General features: G+C 42.2%; 1 protein-coding gene across 1 annotated transcript; it reads left to right on the top strand.

Moving 5' to 3' along the window:
* Nucleotides 1–7781: 7781 nt before the first annotated feature.
* Nucleotides 7782–11839, top strand: MELLADRAFT_93268 (uncharacterized protein; the record flags this gene model as incomplete). Its single annotated transcript, XM_007416214.1, has 11 exons — nucleotides 7782–8035; nucleotides 8119–8234; nucleotides 8313–9590; nucleotides 9660–9945; nucleotides 10010–10145; nucleotides 10202–10660; nucleotides 10726–10878; nucleotides 10959–11142; nucleotides 11211–11465; nucleotides 11535–11688; nucleotides 11779–11839. 11 exons carry the CDS (start codon nucleotides 7782–7784, stop codon nucleotides 11837–11839), a joined length of 3336 nt encoding a protein of 1111 aa, XP_007416276.1.
* Between the last annotated feature and the right edge of the window lie 950 nt (nucleotides 11840–12789).

Below are 12789 nucleotides of genomic sequence, written 5' to 3' on the forward strand. Positions count from 1 at the left end.
TTGCTCAGTACCGTACCGGGAGTACCGTAACTTGGTGCCAGGTACGATACTGGAGGGGCTCAAGACCCATTTTTATTTTCAGGTACGGTACTCAGTATTGTACCTGACACACAGTTACGGCACTGGGTACTGCTTTGGACTAGTACCGGGAACCCAGGTACTGTACCGTACCGTACCTGTTTCTGAATGGTACTGAAGCACCAAGGGACTTGATAGCCTTTGTCCTTCTTGTCAAGTGGCACCACTGACACAATTTTGTTTGTTACTATTCTTATTTTTGTTTATCACTTTCAACATGTTCTTTTGGTCTTCTTTTGATTTTTGGTCAATACAATGGCTGCTTTGTCACAGTACCAAAGAGGTACTTGCCACAGTACCAAAGAGGTACTTGCCACAGTACCGAGTAGTACCTGCCTAGGTACGACACTGTACCGTACCAGCATTTGCCAATCAGGTACCGGTACAGTACCGTACCTACCTCTTGAAAGGGGTACGGTACTGGCCTTGGAGGCATAAGGCAATCTCAACCCAGGGTTACGGTACTCAGTACTGTATCTGATCCAGGGTACGGTACTGGGTACTACCTCTTTGCAGTACCGTCTCCTCAGGTACGGTACTGGTATTGCAGGTACAATACCAGTACCGTATCTGTTGCTGCGTTGTCTTTACAGCCTTTGAGCATCAAGATGATGTTTAAAGTTTTGGTCAGTTCACGATATCTCGAGATACAAAGGATGAATAATCGGTTTGGGAGTGAAAAACTGCAGACTAAAGTGAAATATTTGACTGACTCCATGGACCTTTGGAGCCTTTTCTGTTCCAACCGAAGGTGCATTCTATAGCATCAGCAGCTACAAACATATGAGACCCGAGATCAGCGGCAAGTATAAAAAGGAGCAAAAGCTGAAAGATGGGCATTGATCGATTCCAAGACATATCTCAGAGAACAAAACGTAAATCTGTTTCACAAGTTAAAGAGCGACTGAAAGTTTGAATTCTTGCTGAAGTTAACAGCAGAGAAGCAAATAGACAACAAGTCTAGTAAAAGCAGATAGGGTCTATAAGAAATCATGTTCCGTTATCAAAAGTGCTTTTATATAGCCAACACATTTCAATGTCGAATGTCACTGTTCTGTCTTAATCCTTATCCATTATAAACAGTCAGGCTATACCTTTAGCCACGGGTTTGTGGTCAGCCACCCTTTGCTGAAGAACAGCCACAGGTTCTCACTTTGACTTGATGCTAGACATACATATATGACATAGACACTATGGTGTTCGATATGTAGCCGGAACAGGCCGGAACCATGCAATAGACTTTTGGAAAAGAGTTTGTGCTCAGTTGACAGAAATAGGGTCAATTCAACATCTCGTGTGGCCAAGGCAAGGCGTACTGAAGGAGATGACTGATGGAATGGAATAATGGTCGAATGATTGGGCTTCATTCAGTGAACTTCTCAACATTTGTTACAATGAGGGGACATGCGATATCCTACAAGCTCTTTTTGCTTCATCATGGAACAACACGCTTTTATTCTCCGGGTCATCTTGGACTCCGCCTACTTTTTCCATGTTGATACTTACCTGAACTTTTTGAGACTCTGATCATCAAGATTAATTTACTCTTGGGTTCAACTTTTAGAGTATCAATTTTTTTCCAATTTCCTTTCTCTGGTGTTTTTTTTGTTTCACATTTCTTCATGGTGTTGTATTTATTTTGATAGAAATCAGCTCAAATTGATTTTTATCTTACATACATTAGAAGTGTGCTATCAAGTTCCAAGCTCAGGTCCACATCAAGAACATCACACAAACATCCCCGGTAGCTCATTACTCCGAGTGTTTCTCAAACTAACCTGATATGTATGTACAATCAAGATGTCGGCGCGAGGCCTGCTGGCGCGCCGGGCGCGGCGCGATGCGGCGCGCCAACTGATTTTCAAAAACGGGCTGGCGCGCCAGTCCTGGATAATTAGGCTGGGGTTGAGTCTTGGGGGAAGCTTCTGGAAGCTTGATACAAAAAAGACGACCACAAATAGATTTTTGGCTCATTCATCAATTGCAAATCCAAGAACATCACCAGCTTCGACTATATATCATGTCCAATAATCAAAAGTGGATCAAACCAACTGATAGAAATGGCTCCCGATGGTGGGGCTTTCTCATGTCTGATAGCTTGGATCCATCAGCTCATCGACGTCAAGCCCAATGCACACACTGCAAGGAGGTTATACAAGGCAGGCCGGAACTTCTTTACAAACATATTGATGAACAATGCAGTTCAATATCAACTTCAGACAAATCCACCTACTACCAGGGCTACACATCCGAGATGAAACTCAAGAAACGAAAAGAAAATCCAATTGAAGAAAGTCGGTCAAATGAAATCATTTCTCAAGATGGGATACACTCGCCTAACACCATCAAAGTCACGATACCACCTAAGTCATTTCATATGGGGACACTCCATCATTTCACGGTATTGGATGAATGCAAAACCGATGAGCTTCATGTCCTTCTAATGAAAGCACTGATCACTGGTCACATTCCTCTGGGGTTCCTCTCTAACCCTTTTTTTATGCAATACCAAGAAGCTCTTGCTCGTACACCATACAAGTTACCTACCCGACACTCAATGATGACAAAGATACTCCCATTTTTGCATTCCGAGAATCACCTCCGAATGGAAAAACAGCTTCAAACCGAGAAGAACCTTACTGTATCTTTGGATGGCTGGTCTGACACATCCAAAAACAGTGTCTATGCGGTAATGCTTTTGAAAGGGACCTCGGTCAAAGAGTTTGTTGACATCCTCGATCTCCATTCGCGTCGACACACAACTTTGAACATCCACTCAGCTCTGAAGAAAAGCTTCAATAACCTTGATATAAAATGGTCCTCCATCACAGCAATTGTTACTGACTCACCTAGCTCAATGATTTCCCTTCGAGTGAGTTTTCCATTGATCTTTGATCATCTCCCCGTTCTGATTTTGATTTGTTAATCTTCCAGCGAACAATCACAACCGAGAATCCGCATATCATCAATGTAAACTGCTGCTTACATGTCTTCAACTTGATTGTAAAGGACATTGTAAAGCATCCTCTTATGTCAGCAGTAGTAAACGGAAATCAGGAGCTTGTGAAATACTTCAATCAATCTTATTTTTACTCGGAACATCTTGAACAATGGAGGGCGCAAAACAATGTACCTCGTGGCCTTGCTACGTTCTGTGATACCAGATGGTTTTCACTATCAAAGGTCTGTCTTTCGGTTGCCGAACATGAGCTTGGCTTTCAAAAATGGCTTGAACTCGAAGCCGATCCAACCTCCGATGTCCCCGCCATTCCCGAAAAAATTCGACAATTGATCAACGATCGGGACCATTTCACAGCAAACCTAGCTCTTACCAAGTTTCTCCGATTAGTTGTTGATGCATTGGCTGAACTAGAGCATGCAAACACATGTCTTTCCGACATCTGGTATCAACTGGCTTATGTATACACTGAAATGAGAAAGCTAGAAGTGTATGATCGCTACCACGAATTCAAAGATCACTGCATTCAGATTCTCCACAAGCGGAGTCAAGCTTTTAAAGACAACATCTACATCATCTCACTGTTCCTGATTCCAACTCAAATTCGATTTGCTACACCACGGGGCACCTGGCACGTGAGATTCACGTGAAAAAGGTCTCTGCCACCAAATCACAAGCTGTCCACAGTGTAATACCCATTCTGAGTTACATGTGACAACCAGTGTGAGTAGCTAAAGTGTGATGGCTCACCCGTTCATGGGGTGAGCGATCATACCTCATAGCCAGGTGAGATGGCTCACAACACCAAAAAATGTCAGCCTGAATGGCTTGTGACCACAGTACTCTTTCAGCCTCATCATGGCTCAATAACCAGGCCATTTGTACAGGGTTACTCACAAAAAAAATCAACTGTTCATGATTACGTGCATACAGTATGCTTGTAATAGAAGAAATAAATGGAAACATTGCAAAAATCAAAAAAAGACTAATGGAGGTCCTGGGTGATTTGTCTATAGTATCTAAATACATACAGTATGCTGACAAGATGATTATTGATAATTTTGGCTGGCACAATGATGATGGTTTTGAAGGGAGGCAGATGTCAAGGTATGCTAAGGCTATCTATGCTACCTACACCTTCATCATCATTGTACCGGCCTGCAAAAATCATTTACCATGTTTATCCTTTGCAGAAAGAACATGATTCACGTGCAGTAGAGAGTAGTATTTAATTGGTCTTGAAGGTGTGAGTTGTCTGAAAGTGGTTACCTTGATGGGGGGTAAGCAATAGCACCAATCATTAAGTAGCACAAAATTGAACATTAGCTTATCATCAATACAAACAAGCACTCAAATCAAAGGCGAAACAGAATTTAAAACGGGATAAACTTACGATTACATGAAGTGTTTGGAGATGAGAACCACACGATTGATAAATTGATACAAAAACGTGAACAAAAACCCCCTTTAGTATTGAATGTTCATATTAAACTAGATCATTAGGAAGCACAAAACAGAATATGAGCTTACTATCAATACAAATAAGCATGACAATCAACGGTGAAAAGGTCATTTAGGGGGGGAAACTTACACTTACGTGGAGTGTTTGAAGATGAGAACAAAGTGATCGATAAATTGATGAAAAACATGAACAAAAGAACGCACATTAGTATTGAATTTGGGTGAAAATGACAAGTGAAAAGGATAGAAAGTTGGAAACTTACCACAGACATGCAACCCACTAGACAATTGATAAAGCTCAGCATACTGGTAAATCGATTAGGTGAAGCGAGTCAAATACCAAGGCCAGAGAGAGTTTAATCAATTTGTAAGGAGCGGGTTATCTTGATTTAAATGTACTGGTAGCTGTACTTCCAGAACGTTCAGTGGACTTACCAGCAGCTATGACGGTGGCGGCTGTTGCTGTGCGCTTGGCTTGTTCTTTTTCTCAGTTGCGTTGTTGAAAACAATGTTTAGATTTCTTGGATTTGAAACAAGATCAAGCTGATTCTTGACCGTACACGGTTTCTGATGTGTCACATCTGTGAACAAACCTGTTACATACACACGATCCCGAACTTCTCACTGAAGTCTGGAAACCAAACTCACGACTCCCACTTTGATCGAATCAATATAGTCAAGAACCAATTTATTGGAGTGAAATCACAAGGATGTTATGAAGCGCCAGCGGGACGATCTTACGTAAGGCTCATATGGACTTGAAAGCTTCAACATTAGATGGAAAAGTTGGATTGTTAAGAGATGGCTTTCTTACCAATGAATCAAGTAAGATTCTTTATAATGGGTATTGGTTTAGTCACCTCGATTTTCAATGGCAATTATCTTCACCACAACACTTCTCTTATTTACCTCTGATCATCCCTAGTTTGCTTATCTTGATTTCATGTCTAGTAAGTCATTGTCTTGTTGTTTTATGTCATCTTCTGAGTTTGATGCTGATGCACTTGTTACGTTGTTTGTTTGAACTATTGATCGATATTTTAGGATCTTCACCCAATCATGAAGGATTATAGGTCTTGTATACTTAACAATCAGACAGTTTCAATCAACTCATTTTTTTTTGAAGGTTGTTATGTAATAATTTAATTTGATCGAGACACTTAGATCCAAAATATGTAATGATGTCTTAGATAATCAACTTCTCTCTATCTTCTTTGATTTGATTTGTACTGATATTGATTTGTGAATTTCTTTTAATCATTTATGCATTGTTATGTGAGTATAGTCTTCATGGTCTAGAGATGAAGTCTTGGAGTGAGGGAGATGTGAATAAACAGTTCTATCAAAACAATTTGTATATAAGAAAAGTGGTGTATTGGTTTTTTTTTGAATTTTCTTTTGATATTTGCAAAAGAAAAGAAATGTAATTGATTATGAGAATTATTAAGTGTGAAGTTGGGCCTGATAATGAAACACAAAAATAGAGGTCAGCTCAGTGAGAGCTTTTACTCACTACAATGCGGCCTGAATCACGTGCTGAGCACCTGATCTAAATTCAATCGCCTGCTGAGCACCTGGCTGGTTAGCTCACATGCCAGCGAGGTGCTCACCAGGCAAATCAGCTTGTATCACCGGCACGCAAGCTAAATCGCATGCTGAGCACCTCGCTGGCAGGTCGCGCTTGGACCAACCAGCTCACCCACTGATTGGCTGGTAAACTACGCCATGCCAACGTGGTCTTTTCCTCAACGTGTAGAGCAGGTGACAAGCATTGGGTGAGGGCCACGTAGCCACACTCACACTGCTTTCACCTGGTCTACACAACCACTCGGTGTGGTCATACCCAACTTATATTTCACGTGGTCCCAGTTCAAAGTCACCCTGTGGTGTACATCGGCAAAGTATCCATTAGAAAACATGATCCTCATGATCCTATCACTCGCCAAACAATGGGATTACACATTGCAAGATGCTCGCACCCTCAAGCAAGAAATTCTGGCATATGTTGAACAAAGTGGTCAGTACAGCCCCAAATCGAAAGGTAATAACGAGACTCTTTTAAAGTTCAAAGCGACGTCATACATGCTGAGCATTGAATCGCTTTAACTTTCAGTCGATCGACCTATTGACTACTGGCGTGCTGTTCCATCAACTTCTCGAGCAAACCCTTTGAAACGACTCGCGATCCGAGTTTTGGAAATTGTTCCCCACGCCGGCGGGATCGAGAGTCTTTTCTCCCAGATGTCTGCAACAAAGACTAAGCGCCGAAGTAGGATGCGAGTAGCTCTTTTGAAGATGCTATCACAGCTTCATATAGCCCTTTCAAAGGAAGGAAATAGAATCAAGGCCTCAAAACCAGTCATCAAGCGCCCAAAAGACGCCCCGGTCGCGAATACAGAAGACGACTGGGTTGATCAACCGAACGATTCTCCTTTGTTCAATCAACCCGACGACTTCGACATCTTTGAGGCTGGAGCTTACTCTGCAGAGATAGCTGACATCAACAACATCATTGATGACAGTTTTGATGGGCTGATCAACGAGTTTTTTGATTTGGGCCAATTTAAAGCAGGCGATGTTGTCAATATCAACGGTCTGGGTCGTGAAGTTGTTGTAATTGAAGATGTAGATACCGAGTGGAACTTAAATGATGTCTAGACCAATCTACATCATTTTTGTGATTGCAATCAAAGAACAAATGGTGTTCCACCCTTGAGAATGATAGTCTCGAAGAAAAAAAAGCGACTTTTGAAAAAGATTGGCGCGCCGGCGCGCCACCAGCCAAGGCGCGGATTGTGGCAAGCCTTATTTGGCGCGCCGGCGCGCCATCAGTCCAGAACCCCGCGCCAACTTCTTGAATGTACAACATAGATAGGCCGATAGAAACTTATCTCAAGGAACAATGATAGGCCATTTCCTGGGTTCCCAATTCCGAAACGGTTATTAGCTAGATACACAAATACTACTTTCTTTGCCTTGATATTCACATACCTTTGAAGGTTTTGTGTATGGCAATAGATGACGATCTGCACTTTCAAAGTGATGGTGAGCAATTTTTGGCAGTGTGATGCAAAACCGGATTAAGTAATCACCTGTCACTGGATTTGTTACATGTGTACAGAAATATCAAGTGTCCCGATCGCGTTCATGTGAAATTTGAAACTTCAATCACAAATCACAGTCCAAGTTCTCTTTCTGCTTCAAGACCAAATACAAAATACCATATCATATCATATCAACTTCTCATCAAGAACTACTTATCTCAATTCAAAATATCTTCCTCATGGCTGGCTTGGATGAGCAACTACATCAAGCTGTTCTGGCCGCTCTCACTCCAGGTCCACATCAATCTCAAGGTCTTCAATTATTACAGCAAGTACGCGAGAATCCTACTGAAGCATGGCAAGCTGGTTTGATGGCTTTCTTGGCCGGTGGACCCTCTCAAGATGGCTCTTCAAATTGGACATATAAATATCCTGGAGAAACTCGATTGTTTGGACTACAATTGGTAGATGCCATGTTGCACTTGACTATGAGGTGTGTGATTGATTTCTAGGTAGAATTCTAGCAAACGGCTTGAGTGAATATTGCTGACTAGTAGCTCACGATCCTATCCATAGTTCCGAACAACAAGAATCTTCTGCCGCGCGAGAATGTTGTCAGACCATACGTAATCAATTGTGGGATTACATCATTCGTGAATTTGTTGAAGGTGCTGGAGAGAACGGTTTAGGATGTCAGTTTGAACTTTCGCGTTCTCAATTGGAGTTAGATTTTCAGATACTGATTCTCATTTTGTTTGATCTCAATTCAGATCTTCGCAACAAACTCGTCCAGACACTTTTCCTCATCTTTCTACAGGCGTACACAACCACTTGGCCAGACTTTCTTACTTCTTTCGCTGCCCTCTTGAGGCGTCATCCCACTGGCACGGCCAATCCTTCTTCAAATCCACCTGCTCTCAATCCTCGCACTACAGACCTCTATTTAAGACTGCTACATGAAATTTCTACCGAGCTCTCCGATTCCGTTCTGCGACTCAATAAGCCTTACGCGAGATTGGCAAAGGATACCGAAATGCGAGACGCGGTTCGAGACAGGGACGCGGCTGGAATCGCGAAAGAAACATTCGGAATCGTTGCCGAAGCTTTACAAGGTTTATCGGAGCAAGAGACTACACGTGTGGGTTTGAAGGGCAAGATGGCAGTAGAATGTCTGGAGATGGGTATCCGAGTAGTCGAAGATTATGTCTCATGGATTGATATCTCATTAATTGTGACACCTACATGGATCCCCTTTCTGTACCAATCCCTTCGTCTACCTCAAGTCAACATTCGCCTTGCTGCTGGTGACGCCTTGATTTGCACTGTGACAAAGGGGATGCCTGCAGTCAATCGGCTTCAGCTTTTTGACTGGCTTAAACTCACTGACGTACTTCTCGCCCTCCAAACTGAACGCCAACAAAAACATACTCAAGAAACTGAGTATGATGAGGAAGAAGAACAATTCGGTGCGAAACTGGCGAAGATCTTGAATGGGATGGGAGTCGAGTTGTGCAAAGTATGCGATGACAGTTCAACTCCTTTGGATGTACGATCAGCAGCTCTGCAGATGGCCTCTTCACTATTTCCACTACTTTGGATGTTCTTCGAAGAAAAGGCACCTGCTATTCGACTAGCAGTTATACCTTTTGCCTCAAGTCTTTTGAACCGGTACAAAAAGGATAAAAGGACGGCTCCAGATTCACATATGTCACCAGAAAAGAGATCTTTCTTGTCTCAACTCTTGCGACTTGTAATCCTCACAATGCAATATCCACCAGATGATGATTTAGAATGGCATGCCCCAGTTCCTGCAGGAGAGACTGAAGACGAAGACACCACTATCTTCCTGGATCGCCGGAAACAGATGAAAGTTTTAGCAGATTCGATCGCATCAGTTGACGAAAGTACATTCCAGGAAATCACACAGGCCTTGATTACCAATGTATTGGACAAAGTCAGTGGTGAAGGTCTTCAGGGACAAACACTCTCATGGCAAGAAGCCGAATTGTGTTTGTACATGTTGTACAACTATGGTGAAGCATTAAAAGGTAAAGATGATTTAAATATTCCTGATCGCCAAAGTCTTACAGCTGAGTGATAGAAACCTGATGCCAGAGGACTCTTCACAGGTTGCAATCCTGCAGGACCTTGGACGTACTTTACGATTCCGGCTGAGGAAACCAAAAAAGCAAACAAGAACCGAGATCACAAAATCAATTATTCTCAGTATCCCCTTACGAGTTTGGGCATGATGTTACTCAAAACTGCACAGTCTCGTATCACACAATTCCCTCATCCTTCGATTCCACTTCAATGGTTTGAATGTGTAGTCCGTTACCACGACTTTTTCGAAATCTGCCCAAATGTCATCAGTGACATCTTACCTGCCTTTCTCGACGAGAGGTGCGTATTTCAGTCAAGTGTCAGCTAGATGGATTGCTGATTCATGTCCTTGACTGGGATCCAGGGGAGTACATCATCCTAACCACAGTATACGATCTCGATGCGCCTATTTGTTCTATCGATTCTTATTCTTGGAGAAGCCAGCGTTCCAGAGCCACATACCCGTCCAAACATCCCATTTGATATTGGACAAACTACAAGTAAGTATCCCATCTCGCATTCCTACACGCGCCAATCTGAATACTTGTTTTCACAGGATCTTATTGTGATTGATGCTCAAGTCCCTCAAGATCTTACCTCGAGTGGGGCAGTAAACGGTTCAGAGATCCTTTCCAAAGCAGTATTACTTCCATCCACATTTGATAGTCAACTGTACCTATTCGAAGCTATTGGCGTACTCTTGTCATCATTCTCCCGCGATCCACAAGCACAGACAATGGGTTTGCAGCGTATTATATCTCCCTTGACGAATGGCCTGTTACTTGCGCCGCCTAATGTGCCGGTCCAACTGGCGGACTTGACAAAAGCCCTCAATGTGCATCACTGCATCATGGCCGTTGGCGCCATCGCCAAAGGCTTTCCAGACTTGCCTGTTCATAGCTCTCCTCGGCCTGACGCACCTACCTTAGAGTGGCCCATATTGTTCAAAAACGCGACTGACGAGATCATTCGAGCTACAAAAGCAGCCAATGAGATTCGAATAATTCGCGATGCAGTCAGTCCGATGTCGTTACCTCAGTTGTGGCTTGTGGTATTGACGTTTTTGCAATTGTCAAACAGGCAAGATCCTCGTTTCACAAGATTGTCGCCACTATCGGAATCGAAGCACTTTCCCATGTCCCAGTTTTCATAGACTGTCTCATGGACAAATTGACCATTACCGAATTTGTGGACTTTCTACCATTTATCGGACAGCTCATTCACAGATACAAGGTCAGGATGGCTTCATCAGCATAGCGCCGGTTACCCAAGTCACATCAACTGATCTTGTTTGACTATATTTGCTCACATAGACTGAATTTGGCACATTATTGGATAGTCTTTTGATTCCACTTGTCTCGAAGATCGTAGGTTTCTTGGGTCAACCAAGCACGGGAACTGATGATATTATCACCCAGTCTGAGCTCAGACGGGCCTATTTCACTTTAATCAATTCAATCATCAGTGCAAACATGCATACTATATTCTTATCTGAACGTAAGTCAAGATCGATGGTTGTCTGAATTTCGTTGTGATCGGACTTTTATGTTCTTGTTTCTTTCTAGGGAATCTATGTCATCTGGAATCAATCTTACAGACTATCATTCAGCAGTTGGCTTCGGAAGAGGCGCTACTACCTGATCTTCGTTTAGGATTTGGTGTTTTACATAGAATGACATCAACGTGGCTCAAACCATGTCAATCTACTGAACCTGCTCCTGTACCCGGATTCGAACGCTTCCTCTATGATCACGTCATCCCTTTGTGCTTTTCTCTTCCTAAGAAACAAAAATTCGATTGGAGCGATGCTGAATCGTACTGTAAGTCAATCTTCTGAAGGCAGACTTGATTTGATCTCACCTTTGTTTTGTTGGTTTGATGTTATAAAGTGATAATGGCAGAGGTCGCTACCTTGCTTCACGTGTTGTTGAATACTCGTGGTGACGAGTTTGTAGAGTTTTTGACAGCATCTTTCCTGCCATCTATCGCATGCCAACCTGCAAAAAGTCAAGCTTTGATTGCTGGGCTCAAGGAGAATGCTAAGTAAGTTTGGATTTTTGGAACAAATTCTCATTTTGCTTTTGGTGTGTGATGCAGGGACTGATCTGTATTTGATCGATTGTTTGACTTTAGTGGAAAACCATCAAGGAAACCATTGCTGGAATTCTTTGACCGACCGACTAACAAGGCTTAAGATGTCCTTTGAGAGCTTACTTCTTCGATTCACCTTAATATACTAGCGGATGTTTGAGAATCCTCATATTCATCTTCTCATTAGAGTAGGATGTTAATTACTTGTAGCCAACATTTATACTCATCTTGGAAATCAAAATGTTCACATGCAATAGCTTCGACGTGAAGTCGCTGTCTTGATGATTGACAAGCCTAACCTTCCAACAAAATTATTGGCTGCTATACATATCTCGCACAATCGAACTAGACTGCGTAAGTCCTTCAGAGAAGCGCGATACGTCAGACATTGGTGGCTTTTCTCACGAGCGTGCAGTCTTCCCATTGGGGGATTTGGTATCGTAAGTCTCGGAAACTGGGTTTCATGTATGTACTGCCTGACACGCCTGATCCACAACTCATGTTCAATCCTAATCATGCTCAAGTTAAACTTCAGTAATAAGTGTCCAAAGATTATGTTTGAATCTGCAAATAAGCCCGCTTGCTATCACGAGAGGCCTGTGCTATAAGTAGTTGACTGTATCTGCGAGTTTATAAGAGAAAATGGTTTTGTGCAGAATTCTTTTTTCTTTGAATACTTTGAGAAATGTTCCGCAAGGGTTTTTGAAGTAATTGATCAACTTTAGTTCTCTCCTTTCCGCTGAGCTCCTCATAGGTCCCCATTCCTTGAAGAGTACCTCAGCGGTGACAGATTCAGCTTTGTTCTTCAGTTACGTACGTAGATTATTTCACGATGATAAACTTTGAGTTTTGAATTATGGAAAGCTGTGATACCTTACTAGTTATCATCACTGGAAGGGTATTGTTCGAATTCAAAGCAATCATAAAAAGAAGATTGTATAACTGATGATATATACCCATCTCTTGGTTTATAAACCATCAATCTCGAAAATCGTATGATCATTTGAGATCCCATTTTTTGTTTTTTATAAATTAAATTTCTATCACTCAATC

Source organism: Melampsora larici-populina (assembly GCF_000204055.1).
Source record: "Melampsora larici-populina 98AG31 unplaced genomic scaffold MELLAscaffold_58, whole genome shotgun sequence".
NCBI classification, from domain to species: Eukaryota; Fungi; Basidiomycota; class Pucciniomycetes; order Pucciniales; family Melampsoraceae; genus Melampsora; species Melampsora laricis-populina.